Below are 25,193 nucleotides of genomic sequence, written 5' to 3'. Positions count from 1 at the left end.
CAAGTTTGTTCTTGTCATTAATGTTTGAAAATTTTCCGTTAACCTCAAAACTGCTTCTAGAAAATAGTTACTATACTGAAAATCAAGTCAAGAGCTTAGGAAAAGTATCCTTCCGCATGTGAGCACGTCCCCTGTTCCCCCTTCCCGACTCTGTTCTTCATCTCTGCCACAACCAGCTTATTATTAACGTTGTGCGTCTATCTGACAAGTACTTCATTCTCAAATAGTGAAGCATCAAAAGAAATCGCTTCCTTTCACATAGCTATACTCTGATTACGTACCATACCTATTTATTCCTTTATTGACCGTGTAAAACCTACAGATTACTGACGAATACCGAGGCAAGAGAAGCAAGGGGTTTTTTTTTTTTTTTTTGGACTTACAACATAAGTATACGATTCCGCTCTCGTGCAACAACTGTCAGTGGCAGTTTCTCACAGTTCAACAAGCTAAAAAACCCACCTGTGAGTGGGATTGCAAAATACATTGTTTCCAGGAATATTGTTAATATTGTAGTCTTGTCGTTCGGAAGGTAAAAACGAACTCATGATCCTCTCATGACAACATTTCTGCAGGTAGAGGGCGGTTACGACTGTAAAGTACAAAGTATTATTATTATTATTATTATTATTATTATTATTATTATTATTATTATTATTATTATCATCGAACACGCAAGGATCCTATTCTCAAACCGTGTTAAGGCCCTTCCTGTTTTATTTACGGCAAGTGCATAGTTCAAACTGAGCTGACACATAGGCGTACTGACGAACAGCCAAACGAGCAAACGTTTTCTATCACATAAATGTAGCATGCAGCTTAATTGAATGACATTTTCCTTATCACCTTGATTGCTTGTTTACATATTGAGACTCTTTCTTAAAACTAAATGTTCAGCGACTTTATAAAAATGTTTCATCAGAAAGACTCATGACATACTGTATATAAACAGCCACAGGAGAGCACACGATATAGTACCACAAGAAAACAAGAATTCCCTTTCTACCTTTCGCTGGAGACTTGGATTTTCCGTGGAGTTTAAATTCCATGCGAGCAGCATAAACACCGTACACAGAAACGCCGGTGGTCTTTTTCACCACGTTTTCCACAGTCCACAGCGGATTTTAATCCCGTAAACTACTGCAAACATTTAAAACAATTTGTTTAGATTTCCTACTTATTTTTTCTCCATTTTTGTTAGCTTTAAAGTACCTATTTCACAGGGGACTCAAGCGCCACAGCATCGCACACATGTTGCTAAGAGCTGGCAGCCATTATGAATAGTGGACAAGCTGTTGCAACCAGTATTGCCAACAGTCTTCTTGGATACATCTTCAACGTCGCAAATATTATGCAAACTTATTAGCAATGGAATGAACTCGAACAAAGCTTACTAAGTACACAGTGCAATAAGATATCAGTCTCATATTAAATAATTATTATTTTGCTCCATGCACCACTGAGATCAATAACTATTCATAGCCATCTACGTGTGAAATACAAGAGTTGGTAATGAACCCAAATAACATACAACCTATGATATATTTCCCACGGGCAAAAATTTTTAATTCGGTAAGGCATATCACCCGAATATCTAACTAAACTGAAGGAATCTCCTGACTTCAGGAACAAGTAACAAATCTAGGGAACTATTTAGCGCTGCGGAAGCCTTTTCACTGACCAGAAGTCTGACTAACATCAAAGGGACCGCTTAGGTCTTGAGTTGACTCTCAGTATAAAGATTTCTGCAATTTCTTCTGGATCACCGACTTCTTTCCCTGCATTTGTAAAAGTAATATTTTTTAATGGAACTAGAGTATCTTTCTCCCTTTTTATAATGTTCCACATACACTTAGACCTGTTTTTAGAAATTTTTAGCTCATTCTCATTATACAATCTTTTGGCAGCCTTCAAAACTTCTCAATATATGTTCTTAATTTCTTATAATAATCCTTCAATTCAGATGAGGTGTTATTCCCTTTCACACATTTGCTTAAAAACCTTAATAGTCTGTTGTAATCCACCCATTCCTATAATTCTCTACAATTAGCCTTTTGACTGGTATTGCCACTTGAGAATAATAGTAAACAAACCCAAAAACTGACTGAAGACCTCATTAGTTGAGTTATATCTATATACACTCTCCCAAGTTTCCTTGGCCAATAACTGGTTAAAATATGTATTTTCCTTGTTACACATTCTAGTTTCCCTGTAAATTACATTGTTACTTTTTAAATTACGGTTTCCTGTTACCCTAAAATTAAGATGCACAATTTGAGCAAAATGATCTGAAAAACCTGTATCATAAACTTCTATTTCATAATTCCACATTTCCTCACTCAATACAACTTGATCTACTGCTGACTTTGTATCCCCAGATATCCTAGTTGGTTGATTTACAACTGCCTTTAGACCATACAAGGAAAGCAACATTTCTAGCCTTTGCTTATCTCGCCCATCATTATTCCCTAAAAAATCTACATTAAAGTCGCCCGTGATTATTACATTTTTGTTCTTATTCCGTAGGTCAATTAAAATAATTTCAATATTATTATACAAAGTTTCAACATTACTAGAAGGATTTCTATAAATGCATATAAGTATTAACTTATAATTCACTATCATAGGTTACAAACTTCATGGTTCTGATCCGTATTGAATTGTAAGTACAATATAATTATTAAATTAATATAGTAATGGTCCACCTTTCAATACTATATTATGAAATATTCTAAATTACATTAATTAATTAGGGACTAGTTTCGGCGGGGCCTGGCCATCTTCAGTCTTAATGTAAAACATCTAATAACTAAACAAATGTACATGTACACAATTGACATAAAACCAATGAAACAAATGTATATAAATTGACATTAAAAAACTGGGATGAAATTATGATTAAATATGAATATAAACTAGGTTCTAACTTCTTGAGTATGCTCACCATTGAGAATATTTCAAGTGGGATGTGTCAAACCCTACCCACTGATGCTGGGGTGTATGCAGGTGAACTTATCAGAAGCCCTTATAAGAGGCACAGTCTGGTAACTGCATACAGGAGATAAACCTCCACAATGGAATTACTGCCCGCCTAGCAATTCCAAATGGAAAATTCTAAATTCCCACGGAGGGTATTCGATATTTTTCACCAACAGAGCATGTCAAAAATGTTAAAAACATATCAGATGTAAGACTTGCCCCGTGAACGTGGATCCTCCCTCCCTAGAGGTCAAGGGGAAACACCCACGTACCTGCGACCTCTATTCCCCTCATGGCTCCTGTGGAGTACCCTCACTAATAACTCAAATCACTAAATACCTTCCTCCACGACCGTCGTGAACTACATGGTTCCCCGGGTGTAGGGTGGTCTGCTGTTTTGGCGTGGGAATGCCGCAAGCGTGCCCGGAGGTGCATGCGTTTCCGCATCGTACGCGGGGGGATCGCGTCTCTAGTGGGCCTCCCCCGCCCCCGGGCGATCATGCCCTCCCTGTACCGACCCCACTACCCTCCCCTTCAAACAACTCCATCCTCCAATTTCAACAATTCCTCACTAAATTTCAAATTTCTCCCCTGCGAGGCCCCCTCGGAGGATCGAGTAGCTGAGACCCTGTGCATCAAAAATTATCTCCACCCCCACCAACAATCATATCCCCAATAGAGTAAAATAATATATTATTATTGGTCCACCTTATCAATACAAAATGAAAATTACATAGGGACTAGTTTCGACCTAGTAATAGGTCATCATCAGCCTGAAGTAAGTCAAAGATCGAAGAAAACATAAACAATGTAAACACAAGTACAGTCTCTTTAAAGGTACATACCAAGTGGGAAGTTGAGTAGAGATATATTAAAAATAATAACTCATCCAAATTGACGAAGCACTGAGCGGAATTTATGTAAAGTTCGGTGCGCCGTATATTATAAAAGACCACTGTGCACTAAATGATGCAATAAAGAAGAATAGTAGGTTGAATGCTGGCTTCTTCTTAGCTGTTGTATAATCGAAGAAGATTACGTCGTGTTTTATAAGGTATTGATAGACGTCAAAATACATGGATGTTGGAAGGCTCTTCAGTTTTTTTGAACATGGCAATAGTTGCGTGTGGAGGCTTAGGAAACCAGAGAAGCGTTATATTATGTTAAAAAATAGAGATCCTTAAAAAAGTCCCGTGCGTTGTATAAATTGTGGTAATGGAAATTGAAAAAACTTGGTTCTTAAGCGATAATGTTGTTCATTCAGAGATCGATTGAAAATAAAGAATCGTAACATAGTCTTCTCAAGATGTTCATAAACCAGAATTAATAGACGATGCGAAGTATGATGCTAGGAATTTATTTCCACCTTTATTTAACTCCATATATGTTGCTCCACCTCGTGAAACATCCATCGTCCTTCAAGATTCCAGAAGCAGAAGAGCTTTCTCCTAGCATCATACTTCGCATCGTCTATTAATTCTGGTTTATGAACATCTTGAGAAGACTATGTTACGATTCTTTATTTTCAATCGATCTCTGAATGAACAACATTATCGCTTAAGAACCAAGTTTTTTCAATTTCCATTACCACAATTTATACAACGCACGGGACTTTTTTAAGGATCTCTATTTTTTAACATAATATAACGCTTCTCTGGTTTCCTAAGCCTCCACACGCAACTATTGCCATGTTCAAAAAAACTGAAGAGCCTTCCAACATCCATGTATTTTGACGTCTATCAATACCTTATAAAACACGACGTAATCTTCTTCGATTATACAACAGCTAAGAAGAAGCCAGCATTCAACCTACTATTCTTCTTTATTGCATCATTTAGTGCACAGTGGTCTTTTATAATATACGGCGCACCGAACTTTACATAAATTCCGCTCAGTGCTTCGTCAATTTGGATGAGTTATTATTTTTAATATATCTCTACTCAACTTCCCACTTGGTATGTACCTTTAAAGAGACTGTACTTGTGTTTACATTGTTTATGTTTTCTTCGATCTTTGACTTACTTCAGGCTGATGATGACCTATTACTAGGTCGAAACTAGTCCCTATGTAATTTTCATTTTGTATTGATAAGGTGGACCAATAATAATATATTATTTTACTCTATTGTAATCACAGTTCAATACGGATCTATCATTATGAAACTTATTTCTTTTAATCATATCCCCCCCATCAATTTCAAGTTTTTCCAAATAAACCCACTTCCTAACCAAAAAGCCTTCTTAGCCAATAAACTACCTCTTTTCATAACACCAGAAACACCAGAAACCGGACCCCGTGGCGGATGCACTTCGATAAAATGCTGCAATCATTAATGCTGTTTTCAAAATTAACACCGCATACTCACATTAAATGTATAATGCAACAGTTTACTGAATGTGTAGTCACTGCACAATTATCAGATAAATGCCCGTTACCTCACAAAGGTAAAATCCGGGCGTGGTTAGTGTTTGGATGGGTGACCATTCAAACACGACCACGTATCTGAAACATTAATTACTGCCTCATCCATACACTAAGTGAATAATCATACATGGTTTCTTCAACTGCCATTAAAAACTCTACAATTATAAAAATTCACTAAGCCACAGTTAAGCAAAATTGGGCATCATTATCCACTCATTATCATTTTTCTCTAATAACTATCAAATACTCACTAAGACAATCACTCAATTATATATTTTACCTAATACTACATTTCACTAAATAGCTGGGTGAGGAGCATTTACTCGCACCGATACCAGCAAAACTAACCGAACTCCTCCTCCCGGCGGGAAGAGGGGGCTTAAATTCGGATGATGGACACCCGCATACACCCCAGTGGGTAGGGTCTGACACATCCCACTCTGATGAGTTCAGTGTCAGACCTAAGACAAAATGCTGGTTAATAGAGCAAACGCCTGAAAAGCCTTACATCTGATATGTTTTTGACATTTTTGACATGCTCTATTGGTGAAAAATATCTAATTCCCTCCATGGGAATTTAGAATTTTCCATTTGGAATTGCTAGGCGGGCAATAATTCCATTGTGGAGGTTTATCTCCCGTATGAAGTTATCAGACTGTGCCTCTTATAAGTGCTTCTGATAAGTTCACCTGCATACACCCCAGCGTCAGTGAGTAGGGTCTGACACATCCCACTCTGATGAGTCCAGTGTCAGACCTAAGACGAAACGCTGGTTAATAGAGCAAACGCCTGAAGAGCCTTATATCTGATATGTTTTTGACATACCACTTAATTGAGCAGCTCGTCTCCTATCTCCCAAGTCTTCCCAGCCCAAACTTTGCAACATTTTTGTAACGCTACTCTTTTTCGGAAATCACCCAGAACAAATCGAGCTGCTTTTCTTTAGATTTTTTCCAGTTCTTGAGTCAAGTAATCCTGGTGAGGGTCCTATACACTGGAACCATACACTAGTTGGGGTTTTACCAGAGATTAATATGCCCTCTCCTTTACATCCTTACTACAACCCCTAAATACCCCCTCATAACCATGTGCAGAGATCTGTACCCTTTATTGACAATCATATTTATGTGATTACCCCAATGAAGGTGTACCGGTTGGTACATCTACACGCCGCACATTTGAATTTTCTGCCTGAAAGTACTCCTCTACAGCTGAAACTCTGAACTTTAAAACTGAATTAATTCAACCGTTTACCAGAAGGTGTCACTGAGTTAATTTCGAATTGTTTTTGTTTTCTAATGATCAAGAAGTGTGGACATTCTCTCACAGATGTCTCTACCAAAAACTATGATCATGCACCCTGGTGCGAAGTGATGGAACTTTTCTTGAAGATATTTTGTATTCATAAGTTTGTTCTTTACTAAATGGTGTTCTTTCATTTGTGGGTTGGCAATATTAATCTTTCTTTCCGCCAGTTTTGAACTTAGTCAATCCCGAATTTCTTTAATTAATTTTGGACCAATCGTGTCCTTCTTCACATTTGATGTGTAAACTTTAGCCGACCAATAAAAGGCTGTGAGTGTGTCTTAATCATTCATGAAAGGTCTCGAATCTTCCCTGAGAGTATAAAAACTGCTGATTTTCCGGGCTCTCCGCCACTCATACAACATCTAGCTTAGTGTATGGAAGAATAGCAGGAGGCGGGAAACGCCTCTTTCATCAGTCAGCAGCCCTTCAAAAAGGTAATGGCCGTTTAACATCTTTATTTTCTTGCTAGCTCAGCAGTTTAATCCTCGGGGAAGGTCCGAAACCGTCTTTGATGTAACCTATACCATTTCGATGTAAAATTTTCATGTTACTTTAACTGTAAATCGGGGATAGAGAGTGCTTTACCCTCTCGAGCTCCCCTGCATTTTGATCTGAGGTGGCTACATTTTCATAACCGATTTTCTTCTCTTTCCTAATGTATTAAAATTTTCTTACACGAGTCACCTCCCTAGTGTGGGAATAGCCCCTGTTGAATCGGCCTAGCGCCACTTAGGTTTTATACGCTTTATTGTAGGAGTGCAAGTACTCGCCTCCATTCAGCTTTGTAATTTGGGCCATTAACTTAACCCGTTTTTGTTTTCCTTCCTGCGCAGGCCCAGTAGATTGAGTATGAGATACCCCTGTTTATATTTGTAAGTTATGCCTTGATGGCAGTTAATTGTAAAGTCTGGTAGTGCCTTTAATAGGTTTGAAAGATTGAGAGTGGGTCAGCTCTTTCTGGTATTTTGAAAGGTGCCTCTAGGAGGCTTGACATTACAAGGCGGGAGCAAGTGCTCCATGGAATTAGGGGTTTTCTGCCCCTTGGGTATTTTGTGGTTGTGAGCTGAGAGCTCAAGGATTGTGAAATTGGGGCTCGAAGCTCAGGATTTGTAAGGACCCCTTAACTTGTACTTTCGTTTGTAAAGTTATAATTGTACCTGATTTTCTTCATTGTTATTTCACCTAGTGAAAATTTGTTAAATTTTGTTGTCTATTGAAAATATAACCTTTATTTAAAATTTTAATTCATCTTTCGAACTTGTAGTTAGACCCATTCCAGCCCGCACCTTCTTTCACATCTGCTGTTCGACAGATACCTCGGAACAGAAGGTCTTTTCTTATATTAACACCTAGGTACTTACAATGATCCCCAAAAGGAACTTTCACCCCATCAATGCAGTAATTAAAACTGAGAGGACTTTTCCTTTTTGTGAAACTCACAACCTGACTTTTAACCCCTTTTATCATCATACCATTGCCCACCGTCCATCTCACAATACTATCGAGGTCACCCTGCAGCTGCTCACAATCTTGTAACTTATTTATTACTCTGTACAAAATAACATCATCTGCAAACAGCCTTCTCTCTGATTACACATATCATTGATATATATATATATATATAAGAAAACGTAAAGGTCCAATAATACTGCCTTGAAGAATTCCGCTCTGAATTATTACAGGGTCAGATAAAGCTTTGTCTACTCTAATTCTCCGAGTTCTGTTTTCTAGAAATATAGCCACCCATTCACACTCTTTTTTCTAGTCCAATAGCACTCATTTTTGCCAGTAGTCTTCCATGATCTACCCTATCAAATGCCTTAGATAGGTCAATCGCAATACAGTCCATTTGGCCTCCTGAATCCAGGATATCTGCTATATCTTGCTGAAATCCTACAAGCTCAGCTTCAGTGGAATAACCTTTCCTAAACCCAAACTGCCTTCTGTCAAACCAGTTATTAATTTCGCATACATGTCTTACATTATCAGAAAGAATGCTTTCCCAAAGCTTACATGCAATGCATGTCAAACTGACTGGCCTATAATTTTCAGCTTTATGTCTATCACCCTTTCCTTTATACACAGGGGCTACTATAGCAACTCTCTATTCATTTGATATAGCTCCTTCAACCAACTGCTTACATTTGATATTATTATTCACATATATACATGAACCCCCACACTTCATTTTCTATCTACAAAACTTACTTCTAATACAAAGTTTGAAATCTCATCCTCTATCAACCAACGTTCAGTTAAACATAAAACATCATACCCTTGTAGGTTATCTGCCAACAGAACCTCCATAATCAGAATTTTATTTCTTTAAGATTGAACATTCTGGTGGAACAAATTTAGCTCTCCCTTTAGATTATTACTATTGCTACTTTTTACCTTAAAAAATCCTGCTCTAGTAATACTGGTCGTTTCCTTGTCCTACGTGACGTTCTTATTTCTGGTTGTTTAGCTTGCCCTCCTTCAGTTCGTCCTGATGGTGCTCCAACATCCAACTTCTCCAGTAATTCCTCTCCTCGTTCATCCAAGTGACTGCTACTGATGAGCTCAATGGTTTCTTCATGAGTTTTCCCTGAGTACTTGGTGCTTTATGGTATTGCTGTCTCTGATGATTGTGGTAGAAACACCTTAATCCCTTTCAGCTGATTTTCTTCTCCTGGGTATCCTTCTTTAGTGGTAGCACTCATCTCAATCACCTTAATCCCTTTCAGCTCATTTTCTGCTCCTGGGTATCCTTCTTTAGTGGTAGCACTCACCTCAACTACTTCCTCAACTCTTCTTACTTCCAATACCTGCAAATGTTCTGCAACTTCCTCATCTTTAACGAACAGCAATGGTATGGCATTATTAATGATAGTTGTTCCTGGGGTCTGTTGTATTTTTTTCCTTTTCATATTACATACCTGCTTTTTCCCTCTTTTGCTAAGATGCATGCCATGATTTGTGAAATATACTCGATCCATATTACTCATATCAATTATTTCTGTATTTTGAAAGCATTTGACAATCTTTTGTAGCCGCTTGTTTGTATTATCAATTAACTTATTTACACAAGACCATTCAATTAAATCATGTTGATGTGGAATATTACATAATATTACATTGGTGGTCTTTAATTTGAAAAGTGCTTTCTTCACTCCAGAAATCACATTTGATGCTTCATTTCTAGCAATATCATTCATTCCTGCCATAATAACCACGTAGTCATTCTCATTAAGTGCTCCTGTCTCTTCCATATCTGACTTAAGAACCTCTTTGAACAGAGCACCTGGCTTGACAAAACCTACAACTTCAGTCTCCGGTAGCATATCACCAAGTTTGACAGCAATACCCTGACCATGGCTATCCCCGTACACAACTACCTTACATTCTTTCTTCCTCAAGCCCAATGCAGGCTTCCTTGTAATAGCTGGAATGTTGTTAATCTTTACACATTCTTCTTCACTAGAGGTAATTGATTCAAGGACCTGGAACTAATTCCTTAATTCAATACCTAGGCCTACGCCCTGATCATGATTAGTTTTAGGCCTACTGTTGCAACCCCTCATAATTACTTCCAACCATGTCTCAGTTTGCACTTCAGTCACACCATTTAAACTAAATCTATTACGTTTAATATTTTCAATGTCTTCTGTTAACATTCGAATAATTTCATCCTTTGAGGCCAGTTCGGATAATAAATTAACACAGTCAACACACTTTCCCGCTTCCGCATGCACAATGCATGCGTCACATACACTAACACTTCGCAAATTATTTTCCCTTTGGCCTATGTCATATTGTGCCTTCCCCTCTTGGAGAACAATAATTGAACGAGAAATGCAACCATGCAAGCTAAGGATGCCAATCTTTAAGTTGATGACTTAAAGATAAAAATTTATAATCAAGCTTGGACGGACTCTTATCACAGGGATGGGGTGATAGTGCACTAATCATTAAGCAGGAGAATTAGAAATCAAAAGGCTAATTAAGGCAGATTGATTAAAGTAAACTAGGAAAATACTATTTATTATATTGAATATAAATGACGACGGTTTAACAAGAACTGAATTTAAAATAGGAAATGAATTTAACAAAAGTTGAATGACTCTACTTCGCGAAAACTTGCAATATTTTTAACTCGCTTGCTCACCATGTAGTCTTGTTCTGCTGGTCCTTGGAAAGCTTCCATCCTTGTAGCTGGGACATCACCGGTCGTCTTTGAGATATCTTCATCTGCAGCTAAGTACCATTCCTGCCTTGCAAATTGCATCAACCACTAATTGGATGATGGCTTTGAAACTATCACTCCCTGTTATGCTCTATCCCATATATTGGAGATGATCCCTAAGTCATAGTTAGAAAAACCTCCTTGGGTTATGTGGAGAGGATACTCAATTAATAATCCTTCCAACTTTAATGAAAATGTGCACTGAAGTTTCATTTCTATCTAGTTTAATACTACCTATTGTCTTAGACTGGTATAAACTGGTCTAATACAGAACTGTTCGTACTTCCTGATGAGAGTGGCTATACACCCATCATTCAGAAATTCCTAAGTACCACGTCGTGGTAACGAAGTAATGAATGTAGAAGTGATCAACTATCACACTAGTCCACTATGGTACCACAACCATAAGACAAGTTATCAGACCTAAAGCGAAATACAAGATAGAACAAGAATCAAGAATGTCCATGCCAAGAGCTCCAACACGCCCTTTTATAACCTTTTCTGGCTCTAATTACAGGTCGCTACACGTGGTCCAATCAGTTGACACGTCTCTCCCCACTCCAGATATTAAAGTTGATGGGTCCCAACCATGATACCCTTTTTTTTTTTTTTGCTAGGGGTTTTACGTCACACCGACACAGATAGGTCTTATGGCGATGATGGGATAGGAAAGGCCTAGGAGTTGGAAGGAAGCGGCCATGGCCTTAATTAAGGTACAGCCCCAGCATTTGCCTGGTGTGAAAATGGGAAACCACGGAAAACCATTTTCAGGGCTGCCGATAGTGGGATTCGAACCTACTATCTCCCGGATGCAAGCCCACAGCCGCGTGCCTCTACGCGCACGGCCAACTCGCCCGGTAACCATGATATCAACTGTTCTTCTATTAGCCCTTTCACTCAGTATCCATGGCAACATGACGCTCCTTTGAAAATATAGGCGGTGATCAGTTTGAATTATTCTGGTCGAAATACAGTAGCTGTCGTTATAACGCTTGAACACGTGCTCGCTTTTCCCAGAATTTGATGTCTAAATTTGTCCTTCCTTCTTCCTCGGTGATGTGGCAAGATAGAGGAAAATCTACTGCAAGTTAAATTTAAACGAATGTCGCAAGAATCTAAGTTAATATTAGGATATTCAGCCCTCGTTTACAGGTCGTAGTTACAAAGTAATGAAATGATAGTGAGCAAATGATCAACCATGAATTATAATAAAATTACATACCAAGATAAATATCATGACGTTAAATTCCTGAATTAATTACACATAATAAAATTAACATAATTATACTGTGACGTCTGGAACGTTACAATATTACATTTCTGAAAATTCTCAACAGCTTGAAGAGCGCCATGTTTTCTTCTGATAACTGAACACAAGATACGGAAAAGAGTTGCATAGTCAATCTCTGGCTCACAACTCCAACAACATGAACAATGACAATGAAGGCTATAAAAGGGGGATAGTTACCTAGATATACTTACCCTCATGACAACAGAAGTCACAATCACCATGCTAAAAGCTATACTACTATAAAGTAACAATGAGCACTCACCGCATCATACAAGAGTTGTATGCCAATTGCCACAACCATAAAGTCGTACTTGATGTGATCTCCTTTCTTTGTCTGCACACTATTGGAAGCTGGTTCAAAGGCCATCACCTCATCCTTCAACCAAAGTGCATTCTTTGGTAGCACTGAGCTCATAGGCTTTCTCGAGTCTTGAAGTTTTTTGATACCTCCCCCAATTAGAGTAAACATTGCCTGGTAGTAGTGGTCCTGTGGAAATGTTATTTACTTGTTTAATTATTCCAACATTACACTATCTAAACATACACAAACTGCAAAGAATGCAACACACCTCACTACTGATTTTAACAGTAAATAATACCGTACATAGAACACTTCAGTTATTTTGAAGCAACTGTCCTCAGCACCTGACTCCCTGGACAAGACCACTTGATGTCTTAGGTCTGTTATCAACATTCTGGTTAAAAAGGTATACTTGTATGATGGAGTTAATTTAGTGAGAGAGAGAGAGAGAGAGAGAGAGAGAGAGAGAGAGAGAGGGGGGGAGTGTTCCTTTTTATATACACTAGTCTCAATAATCTGGGGTGATTGGGGGGGGGGGGGTGTTACATCAGATTTGGAATAACTCTGAATACATGAAGCGAACAGGGAAATTGTGAAACATGAAAAAACAGCAATGATTGAAGGTAAGGTCTTGTACTGTCATTTCTTACAGTTTATGGCATGGATTAAAGTTATTTTTTGATAAAGTCCTTGACTTCTGTTTCTGAATGTTGCATCATTTCTGAGCAGCAATGTCACGCCATCGCTTGAAGAGCAGGGTGTCAGTGGAAGTTGCCTCTGGTTGTTGTTCTACATAGCGATGTGCCGCCTCGAACACAGTGAGACCCCCGCTATGAGACATATTTGGCACCATCACTACTAAAAAATTTTCATCGCTATCTTCTGTTGGTTCATTCAACATTTCAATGATTGATGCTTCAGTTCATACTGTTCACTACTCTTCATCCATTCAGTAACTTTTATTTCACTAGCATCTTAACATCCAGGTATCCGTGAGATTAGATCTGACAATGTTGCCATTGATGCTTTCACGGCCCGTACTTATAGACATGGTATAGGCTTTTGAGCTTATGCCATGTCAAGAAAATCAGGTTAAATTCTTTATGTTTCATGCAGAACTTTGCTCTGCATCATCAGAAGCAAATCTCGACTGTCCACGAGAAAGGCTTCTTAAACAATGAGCTTTGAATTTAGACATTATAATAGAAGTGGAAATGGTAGCATCCGCTTCGAACGCTAGCGCTGTACTGTGCCCGGGGAGCCATCTGGTGACGAACGAACGTACCATTTCCACTTCTACTATAACGTCTAAATTCAAAGCTCATTGTTTAAGAAGCCTTCCTCATGGACAGTCAAGATTTTCTTCTGATGATGCAGAGCAAAGTTCTCTGCGAAACGCAAAGAATTTTACCTTATTTTTCTTGACACGGATAAGCCCAAAAGCCTATATCATGTCTATAGATCTGACAGGTTCGGTATGTCATCATCATTGCTGTCATTGGAGTTACTGTCAACAGAAACATGATTCTACTAATCAATATACTATGTCATTCATGGTTATCTGTTTGAGGAAGTTCGTGCTTCTAGGAGTGAAAGTAGCAAGCAGTGCCGATACCTTGTATGTTTTTAGACATTCCAAAATGCCCTGATCGATACGTTTTATCAAACTTACATTACGGGGCAAAAATAAAGCATGAATTCCATCACGTACTAGTTTCCCTTCATCTGAAGGTGACCCTGCATTGTCCAGCAATATTATCATCATCATCATTTTCATTTCCCGTTTCCAGCTTCCTGGGTTGGGTTGTGAATCAAGGACCTCCATCGCTGCCTGTCTCTCCACCACTCTTCTCCTTTTTTAAGTACATCTTCTGGTTTTCCTCCTCTCTTTTCTATGCACTCCCACACTGAATCTGTCCACCTCTTTAAGGGTCTTCCTTGTGGTCTCTTTCCTGTTAACTTCTCTGAAAAAGCTTTTTTTTGACACTCTCTCTTCTCCCATTCTCATCATATGCTTTGTTGTTTCTAACCTGTCTTGAAGTTTCAAGATTCCTGTCCTTTTTCTGATCTCCTCATTTCTAATTCTATCCTTTCTGGTCTTGCTTTCTATACCTCTTAGGAATTTCATCTCCACTGCCTGTATTCTACCCTCCTCTCGTTTTGTTGTAGTCCATGATCCAGCTGCATAGGTTAGTATGTGTTCATAATAGGTTGAATATAATGCTTTCTTACATTTCTTCGGGACATCTTGGTTCCACAAAATACCCCTTACACTCTGGTAGAAGCTATTTGCTTGTTGTATTCTTTTCCCAATTTCCTTGGTTATCTTTCCATCTTCTGTGATCACACTTCCCAAATACTTGAAACTTTGAACCACTTCCAGTATTTTACCATTCAGTTTTTATCTTTCCTCTTCCTTCCTTCCTTCCTTCCTTCCTTCCTTCCTTCCCCTTGTAATCACTATTGTTTTACTTTTCTCTGTGCTTACTTTCATCCCAAATTTTTCTATCTCTTGATTACATCTACTTGTTTTTGCACTTCCATTTCATTCTCACCCCATATCACTATATCATCTGCAAACAACATGGCTTTTGTTGCCTGTCTTCCCAATCTCTAATGTTCTTATGAATTTCATCCATGACTATGATGAATAGTATGGGGGATAGTACACTTCCCTGTCGGAGACCAATTTCAACTTTAAACCATTTTGTTTTTCCTATATTAGTCTTCACACTACTAACACAATTTTTGCACATAGCTTTTATCATTTGCACTTTCACTCTGTTTACTTGTTTTTTCTTAATGTGTCCCATAACAACTGTCTGAGCACACTGTCATAAGCTTTCTCAATGTCAATAAATGTCATCACTATGTCTTTTCCAAACTCCCATCTTTTCTCCATGATATGTCTTAATGTAAAGATCAGGTCAAACGTTGATCTGTCTTTCCTGAAACCATACTGTTCTTCTTCCATTTTTCCTTCTAGCTTTCTCCTCAGTCTTCCTTCCAATATTCTCTCAAATATCTTAGCTACATGGGCAAAAAGGATGGTTCCCCTGTAGTATTTACACTCCTTTTTATCACCTTTTTTAAGTATCGGGATAATTAAACCCTTTTTCCACTCTTTTGGGATCTCTTTCTTCCTCCAGATTATTCTAAGTAATCTATACAACCAATGTAGCCCTATTGGTCCTGCTGCTTTTATCATTTCCATAGTTACCTCATCCACTCCTGCTGCTTTACTGCTCTTCATCTTTTGTATGGCTTCCTCTATTTCTAACGTTGATATCTCTTTTTCTTATTCTTATTATTTCCCCATTGTTTCTTTTTGCTCCACATCTACCAGTTCACTGTATTTAATATTTAGCAATTCTGAGAAGTATTCTTCCCATCTTTTTTGTATGTCATCTCTTTGCATCAATATCTACCCTGTTTCAGTTTTTACAAATTTTGTATCTTCCCTGTTTCGTAAACTATTCTTCACCAAACTATACAAAACCTTTTTACTTCCCTTTATATCCTTGTGTAAGCCAACTTTTCCGTTTCTCTTCTTATACTATTTTCTTACATACCTTTTTGGCTTCTTTATATTTCTGCCATTTCTTTGTACTACTGCTGCCTATCCACTTCCTCCAAGCTATTTGTTTCTCTTTAACTACTTTCTTTACCCTGCTGTTCCACCAAGGAGTCTCCTTTTCCTTTTTCCTCCCAGATAGTCTTCCATGGGTGTTTACTGCACACTTTATAAAATCATTTCTGAAACTTGTCCATTCCTCTTCCCCACTGACTGTTCACATCATCTTTGGTAATTTCTTTCTGCAGATCCTTTATTTTTCTTTCCCTTTTTTTCTATTAACTTCGTTATTTTACCAAGTCTTAATTTGACTACCACCACTTTATGGTCTCCTTCACAATGAAATCTGCTCTTGGCATTGCTGTCACATCCTCCAGTTGTCTACTTTTCTCCTTCTCCACCAGAATAAGATCAATCATTGTCTTTGTCTTTCTATCTCCCCAACCATATCTAGTTATTTTTTGTGATTTTTTTTTTCTAAACCATGTATTGCCAGGAATTAATCCATTCCTTCTACAAAAATCTATTACCAAATCTCCTTCTTCATCTTGGTTTCTATAACTATAGGGGCCAATTATCTCTTCTTTTCTGTCTGTCCGTCTCTTCCAACATGTGCAGTCATGTCTCCCATTATTATAACCTCTTTGTCTTCAATACAACTTTCCAGTTCTTCTAGAAACTCTTCTAAACATTAATCTGCATTCCCTGATTGGGGTACATAAACCTATATACAATCCTTGATTCCACTCTCAAAGTCCAAGTCTAACTTCAATTATCCTGTCACTGATCTGGTCAATTTTGTCCACATATTGCACTAGGTCTTCTCTCTATATAACACCAACACCATTTGTTGCCATCTTTCCTCCACTGCAATATAATCGATACCATTTCTTCAATTCTTTTTGACCTTTCTTCTTCCATTTTGTCTTCATTTCCATCATTGCTATGTCTTTCTTCTCCATATACTCTAGCAGTTCTTCTGCCCTAGCATTCAAAGTCATGACAATGATGATACCGATTCTTGTGATGTCTAGTAGCCCACTTCTCACAGTTCCCCCAGAGCACCGGGAACTGCACGTCACTTCAGGGTGACGCCCTAGCATTTTCCGAGGCCTCGATTCACTTGTACTAATTTTTTAGGCCGTTTGTACAATGGGTTCATCACTCCCAAAGTATTTTATTACCTTCTGCCAGGTTCAAATTAGGCCGCCCCTAACATGGAGTCAGACGCCTTTTGTAGCCGTTTCTCTGGAGTACAGACACTACGGGTTTGCCCCTTCTGCTATCTGCGCCATACCAAAGTCCATCTTCTCCGCCGCAGATGCCACTGAGGTCTTCACCCATAACCCAGGGCAAGGACCCTCCATATTTATGACTCCTGGAGAGAGGGTGTCCCAGTATTTTAAAGCCCCCAGGAATTGGGCTACAGTCCAGAAATAAAACCGTTTTAATTGGCAGATCCTTCTTTCTCAAAATGTTTTAGTTTCAAGCACAACAACCAACGCGTGACCTCAGTAGAGGACAGCCACAGTACAATGACATGGCGCGAATAAGCAGGGTATGAAATGCTATAGAAAAATAATTTTAAATTTGCAAAAAGAAAATTCAAGTAACGCTTGGATTTAACGGAACCTCGGATTTGCGAGAGTCTACTGTATTGCAAGTAATCAGCTTCATTTTCCGTATCAAAATCTAATCACTAAATTTTTACACTATTGAGATTCTTTCACCGTTTTGATACTTTATCAAAGTATCACTATTGAGATTCTTCCACCGTTTTGATACTTTGCAGAGTGTAAAGGGGGTGTCCTTGCAGCTGATGTGGAGAATTTATATGTCTGGGTATTCATATCCTGATTCTGGATCATATTCATGTGCTTTGATATGTTCTGAGTACCTAATTTTCAAACATAACATCAAGCTATACAGAAAGCCCACTAGATCTAACACCTTGATATATAACAACTCACACAACCTAATACAACAACACAAGCACTACTTTGGAATTCTGATTCATGTTACAGATACGCAACAACACTAGTCTCCCCAGAAGCTTACAAAGTACCTGACAGTCAATGATGATTACACTAGCATGCAAAATAATTTTATTTTATTTTTCCTCCAGTAAAAGTTTTAATAGGTGATCATACCTAATTTATATGTGCTGATTTCAAATCCGCTTTCCGTTTTTCCATATCACATAAGGATTTTTACAGTAGCCTCATCTTTTCCTTGAATGTCATGATTTTGATCACATTTCACTAAATTTTGACAGCCCTTACAGATCTGCAAAAAAATTATTTAAAAGGTGACCATAAATAACTTGCCAGTAAAATAAACCCCTTTCTGAGGTTTGAGATGTTATAGGTGATTATAAATAATTCTAACACACTGAATTCAGTGGCAGAGTCCGGTTTTCTTACAACATACAAAACTAATGCCATCAAAGTTTTTACCAGTGATGGGAAAAATACAAAATAAAAGTAACTGGGATAAATAACAGTTACCTGAGAAAAATTTTACTCGATTACAATTGCAAATTACTTTTTCAACAAGTAATCAATAAAATTACAATTAAACTTACTTCACAGAACGTGAGTCTTTAGGGAATAACTGGCATTTTTTTCACAGAGGAATGGAATGATACTACAGTTTGCAAGGAAAAATACATTACTTCATTTTGCGTTAAAGCATACAGACGTAAAGTGGCTATCACTAAGTCAGACTAAACAAACTTGTGAAATATTTGCTTTCAAGCAAAGTTTGAATGCCACAGTCATGTTTTCATTACTTTCAGCAAAACTAATTCAAAATAATTGTTCAAATAAGGGAATGTCTTAACCCCTTCACTGCCATGTGTTTATTCGAGCTCCATTCTTGACCATGTAATCCCTTTGGGTGGGGTTGGTAGAATAACATCCTGTTGTAAGAGCTGACTAAAATGAAAGAGAATTCACAAATTTACCATTTTTGGCCTTATATTGGTCCGTATTGACTAAGCTCAAGGAAGTAAGTACACTGGGTTGTTGATGGGTCCACTCTGTCATTATAACCTCACTAATTTAAACAATCATCGATCGTACATATTTTGAGAAATGGCCATTCTCTTAATCAGCAATAATAACATCATAAACAAAAAATTAATTACTACAAATCTTAAAAATCTTAACACAAAGTTTTTTGATGTTCACTAAAAGTTGCTGCATCTGTTCTTTACTAGCAAGTCATTTATGGTCACCTATTAAATAACTGTTTTGCAGATCTTCAAGGGCTGTCAAAATTTAGTGAAATGTGATCAAAATTATGATATTACAGAAAACGATGTGACTGTTGTGAAGAATTCTTAAGTGATATGAAAAAATGGAAAGCAGATAAAAATCAGCACGACTTTTATTAATGTTCATTTATAGAATATATTTTTTTTTTTTTTTAGATCTTTAAGGGGTGTCAAAATTTGGTGAAAAGTGATCAAAATCATGATATTAAAGAAAATGATGAGGCTACTGTGACAAATCCTCACGTGATACAGAAAGTGAGTTTTCAACATTAAGGCAAGAACAGGCGCAGCAACTTTTAGAGAACATTGAAATACGTACTTTCACTTCATTACACAAAATTGCATTCTAACCAAATATTGTTCATGGACATAAGACGTTCCTGTCCAGGGAGTAATTTGCTGAGAATAATAATAATAATAATAATAATAATAATAATAATAATAATAATAATAATAATAATAACAATAACAACGACAACAACAAAAACAACAACAAATGGTTGAATGCACTCCAGAACTTATGTACTGTTAAAGACTGTAGCGAAGTCAGTATCATTACTTTGTAATATTTGCCATCACTACATAATAAATGTTAACACCGAGGGAACTTACAACTAATCAATAAAATTGTGATTAATTCAGCATAATACACACGAGTGAATACAGAATACAAATATCTTCTAAAATTTTACACAATTTCTACAGACTTATCAATAACTGAGGAGCAAAATTTAAGTCTGTCGAAACTAATGCAAGATTAATAAAATACTAGAAAATACCTAAAAAAGAAAACAATTAATAACAGGATGATATGTTTCATTCTTAAAAGAACAATAACAACACTGCAATAATAACAACAAGATTAATAATAATAATAATAATAATAATAATAATAATAATAATAATAATAATAATAATAATTGTACCGGGAGGTACACCTCAATGCCGCACATTCAAAATAAGCACTTTAATAAACTCCTCTATCGATCAAAAGGTCAAACTAATACCACATGAAGTTGGAACTTTAATCGGAAGATGTCACTACAGAAATATTAAGTAATTGTGTTATTGTGAAGTTTCCTAAACTGATTGAATTTCTCCTTGTTTTGTTTCGCTATACATCAAGAAGTTAGGACATTTTTCCACAGATGTCACTGTACCGGGTGGTACACCTCCATGCCGCTAATTCAAACTTTGCGCCAGTTGAGACTCCTCTACTGGAGGAAGTCTGAACTTTATCTACTGTGTTAATTTTCTAGTTTCTCAGAAGATGTCACTACTTGTAAATTTTGAAGTTTCTGAACTGGGTCGTTTTCGATGTATTTTTGTTTTGCCTGTAGTAAGAAGTGTGGACATTCTCTTCCAGATGGCACTACTGAAGAACTACAATTAAGCACCCTAGTACGAAGTGAAAGAACTATGTTTTTGAAGAAAGTTTGTGTTCATAAGTTTGTTCTTTGTTAAATTTCTTTCAGTTATTGTTTGTGTTGGCAATGTTGGCCCCTTCCTTCCGCCAGATTTGAATTTAGCCAATCCCGAATTTCTTTAATTAATTTATGACCAATCAGGTGTATCTTCTTCAACTTGGATATGTTGCTTAACCCTAGCCAATAAAATGCTTGTGGGAGGGTGTTCTCATTCCTGAAACGCCTCGAACTTTCCGCGAGAGTATATAAACTGCTGATTTTCGGGACTCCGTGCCACTTCAGTAACATCTTTCAGTGTGTAAAGTATGTAGCAGGGGGCGGGAAGCGCCTCTTTCTTCGGGCAGCAGTTCATCCACAAGGTAATGGCCGTTTAATAACTTCTCTTCTTGCTAGCTCAGCAGTTTAATTCTCGGGGCAGGTCCGAAGCCTTTTACCATGTAACTTTCCCTTAAAATGTAAAGACACTCGGTATCAATTCTATCTGTTTAAACTATAAATTGGGATAGAGAGTGCTTAACCCTCTCGAGCTCCCACTCATATTGCATTGAGGTGAACTTATTTTCACAACCGTTTCTGCCTTAACGTAATGTAAATTGTTTCCTCCTAAAAGTCACTTCTTTAGTATGGGATTAGCCCTTGCAGTAACGGCCTAGTGCCAAGTAGGTTTTATATAAAGTGTATTAGGAGTGCAAGTACGCCTCCTCTCAAGTTGGTATTTTAGAGGCCATATAATTGATCTGTTTATTTACTTAATAGGCCTCAGTAGGTTGGGTATTTTTACCCCTGTTTTCATGTCCTTCGAGGACAACTTGAAAGTGGAGTTTGGTGTGGCCTTTGATAAGCTCAAACTCAAGAGCAGGTAGCTCTTTCTTAAATTTTGTTTCTGAGCACCTCGAGGAGGCTTTACGGTGTAATTGGGAGCAAGTGCTCCTGGGCATGATTGGGGTCTTCTGCCCCTTTGTTGAATTGTGTATATTGTAAAGTTGGGCTTATAGCTCAAGAATTGTGTGTCTGGCTCTCGGAGCCCAAATCCTGTAATCATTGTAATTGTACATTTTCAAATTATGATTCGGCTACTGAGTACCTGTTCTATTTGTTATTTCTTAATCTTTAAAAGAAAATATAACCTTGTTAAATTTTATCTTAACTTTAATTTCGTATTTTGGGACCTGTTCACCCCCGCACCTTCTTTCACCTCTGCCGTTCCACAGATACCTCGGAACAGTCACTACTAAAAAACTATGGTCATGCACTCTGGTGCCAACAAGAACATTTTGTTATTGAAAGAAATCTTGTGTTTATAGGTTTTCTCAACTTTAATTTGTACTTCTAAGTTTGTGACACTCCCTTCTTATTCTGCCAGTTTTGAATCTGGCCAATGAAAAATTTCTGTAATTAATTTTCAGCCTATCACAGGCTTCTTGTTCAATTTTGAGTGTAACTTTTGGGTTCAACCAATAAAATTGAGAGGGTGTGTATGGATTAGCCCAGAATCCTTTCGAACTTTCCCTGAGGGTATATAAGTTGCGGCTTTTCAAGTTTCCTTGACAATTGATCGTCGTCTTCCCAAGTGTGTGTGTTAAGGCAGGACATCTATAAGGTAATGGCCACGTAAATTCTATCTTTCTTGCTATTTCCGCAAATTTATCCGAGGGGAAGGTCCGTTTCTTTAATTATGCAACAAACTTTTCTAAAATGTAAATCCTTTCAGCTAATGTACAATTTCCTAAAGTTTTTAACTGTAAATGGGGGATAGAGAGTGAGTTACCCTCTTGAGCTTCCCTTCATCTTGGTTTGAGGTGACTATGATTTAGCAACTGTCTTTTGTAATGTATTAAAGTAATTTCCATGCGAGCCACCTCAGTAGTTTGGGACTAGTCCCAGTTTCATCGGCCGAGAGCCCTGTAGGTTTTAATTTTTCATTATCTGGGAGAGCAGTGTACGCCTGCATTTACTTTGTGTTCGGGCCATTTATTTAACCTGTTCTTTTTTCGCAAAGGCCCAGTAGGTTGGGTACTAGATACCCCTGTGTAAAACTGGTTCATTTTGTAAACAGTGCCTTTAGAGGCCAGTGAATATAAGGTTTTGATGTAAGGTTGTCTTGAGTGGGCTGTAAGAAATCGAGAGCAGGCAAGCTATGTTTTGTAATAGTGAGGGTGTCTTTGGGAAGACGAAATATTGTAAAATGCTCTTAAATCGGGATATGTCCGTCCGTTTAAACATTGTGAGTTATCAAGTTTTGTAAACTGGATCCGGTATCTCGGAAGTTGTAAACTAAGAGCTTGAAGCCCCAATGCTGTAAACTTTATTAATCTTGGATTTTTCCAAGTCAGGGTTCTAAATTGACATTGTACCTGATTTTTCATTGTTATTCCACCTAGTGGAAATTTGTTAAGTGTGTTTTTTATATTGAAAGAAATATAACCTTTGTTAAAATTTTAATTCAATTCTTGATATTGTAGTTAGACCCATTCAAGCCCGCACCGTCTTTGACCTCTCTGCGTTCCACTAAAACACGGTAACAATAATAATAATAGTACCGGAAGTACACCTGCTCCATACATTTAAACTGAGCGCCTTTTAGAAGGCAATCTGTAACGTGAACCTTGAACTGTGTATTGGAAGAAGTTTGAACTTTAATCTTCAGGTGTCTCTACTATTGACTTATGTGCCCCTCTGATGGGAGGATGAACAATTAATTTTCAAAGAACTTTGCAGTTTCTAAGTTTAATAACCTGAAGTGTTTGTCGATTGCTTTTTGTGTTCTAAGGTTGCTAGCACTTCTATCTCTTCTTTCTTCATGAAATTATTAGCCAATCAGAAATTTTGGATATTAATTCAATTAGTCAGTCAAAATTGAGGGCATGTACAGGCCTCCGGCCTAGAGAGTTCTGGAATCTTCCCCTTGGCTATAAAAACTGGGAGCTTTTGAGCCATGTTTTCCTTTCCATCACTCCAGTCTAGAGGTTTAGAGTGCACACGTAGTAGAGGCATGGGAAAAACCTTGCCCGCTGTTGGAAGGCCCACCAGCTCAAGGTAATGGCAGACAATTTTTAAACATGTAATAGTTTCAGAAAACTGACTTGAGAGGAAGGTTTAAAAATTCATTCTTAATGTAAATTCAATATCATATTTTAAATGTAAATTCTCCAGCAAGTCTAAGGACTTTATTCTAACTTAGGGAATAAAGAGTGTTCACCCTTTTTTAATTCCCATTCAACATGGTATTTGGGTGACTATGATTTTGTAAAACTTTAAATTATATCTCTTCTTTTGGAACTTAATATTTTTCTCCAACTAGTCACCCTCTGTAGTATAGACTTTGCCTCTGTAACTTGAAGCCATAAGCCCACATAGGATCTTAAGTATTTCAAGGTATATTTCAAAAGGAGTGCAAGTGTTTTGTCTCCTAGCATTTTATTTATGGCCAATTTCTTAAATCTTTTCTTTTGATCACTAAGGCCATTTAGTATAGGTACTTACTGCCCCTGTTTGATTTCTAACTGTTCATAGTCAAGTGTGAATCAGACTGTCGAGCAGCTTCTCAGCTGTAATCGCATAAGCTGAGTGGACTTTGAACCAGCCCTCAGATCCAGCTAAAAGTCTCTTACCTGCCCAGGAATAGAACCCATCCATGTAAGAGGCAGGCACCTTACCCCTATACTCAGTAAGACATACACAGTATTTTGCTTTATTGTTTTAGGAGGGGTTTTTCACTTGCTGAAGCACTGGACGTCATTTACAGAGATGATAATGAACCACCAGTACCAAATATAGACACAGATGAGGATTTTGGAAATTAGGATGAAGGCACATTAACTGACAGCCTAATGTCTCACCAATTATTGGTTATCCAACAACAAAAAATAGGCGTTGACAAAACGAGTACAGCCCATCGGTACAGCCACCCGCACTAGAGGCAGCTGCACCTGACATTATATCTTACCCCATATCTGAAAATGCTGTTAAATGGGTCGCTGAGAGGGAAACATCTTTAATGTGATGGAAGGAAGGAGCTGATTTTGACACTGATAAATAAATCTACTGCATTCCCCATTTCAGATTTTTCAAGATATGAACACTTGTCAGTAATTTAAATTTTCAAATTGTTTATTGACCAAGAATTCATAGAACATTTCATGGAGTAAATTAGATGCTATGCATTATTTTTGAATTGTCAGGACCCAAAATTAACAGCAGAATAAATATGCTGCTTCATTGCCATTCTATATGTTAGTGAAATAAATTTAATTTTAGATCCGTATTGACAATTATGTTATATGAAACTAAAAATTAAAATAACAAAAATCAAGGAAGATATCCATTTTTTTTAACCAGTGCATGATTTATGGGGTTGTCCCCAAATTTTTAAATTTTAATCAGAGAA

At 37.5% G+C, this 25,193-nt stretch overlaps 1 protein-coding gene across 4 annotated transcripts in view; it reads right to left on the bottom strand.

Annotated features, from left to right (window-relative positions):
- Positions 1–25,193, bottom strand: part of Sqor (Sulfide quinone oxidoreductase) — a 274,946-nt gene that overhangs the window by 130,444 nt on the left and 119,309 nt on the right. For 3 of the 4 annotated variants that reach the window (XM_067147202.2, XM_067147203.2, XM_067147205.2), the window contains one exon: positions 12,490–12,714. In XM_067147202.2, the coding sequence (XP_067003303.2) occupies positions 12,490–12,714 (225 nt within the window). Of the gene's footprint in view, positions 1–12,489; positions 12,715–18,252; positions 18,389–25,193 lie in introns of all 4 variants that reach the window. The other variant, XM_067147206.2, reaches the window with a different exon arrangement.

Source organism: Anabrus simplex, chromosome 5 (genome assembly GCF_040414725.1).
Source record: "Anabrus simplex isolate iqAnaSimp1 chromosome 5, ASM4041472v1, whole genome shotgun sequence".
NCBI lineage: Eukaryota > Metazoa > Arthropoda > Insecta > Orthoptera > Tettigoniidae > Anabrus > Anabrus simplex.
The sequence above is the reverse complement of the archived record's forward strand: the minus strand, read 5'-3'. Positions and strand labels throughout refer to the sequence as shown.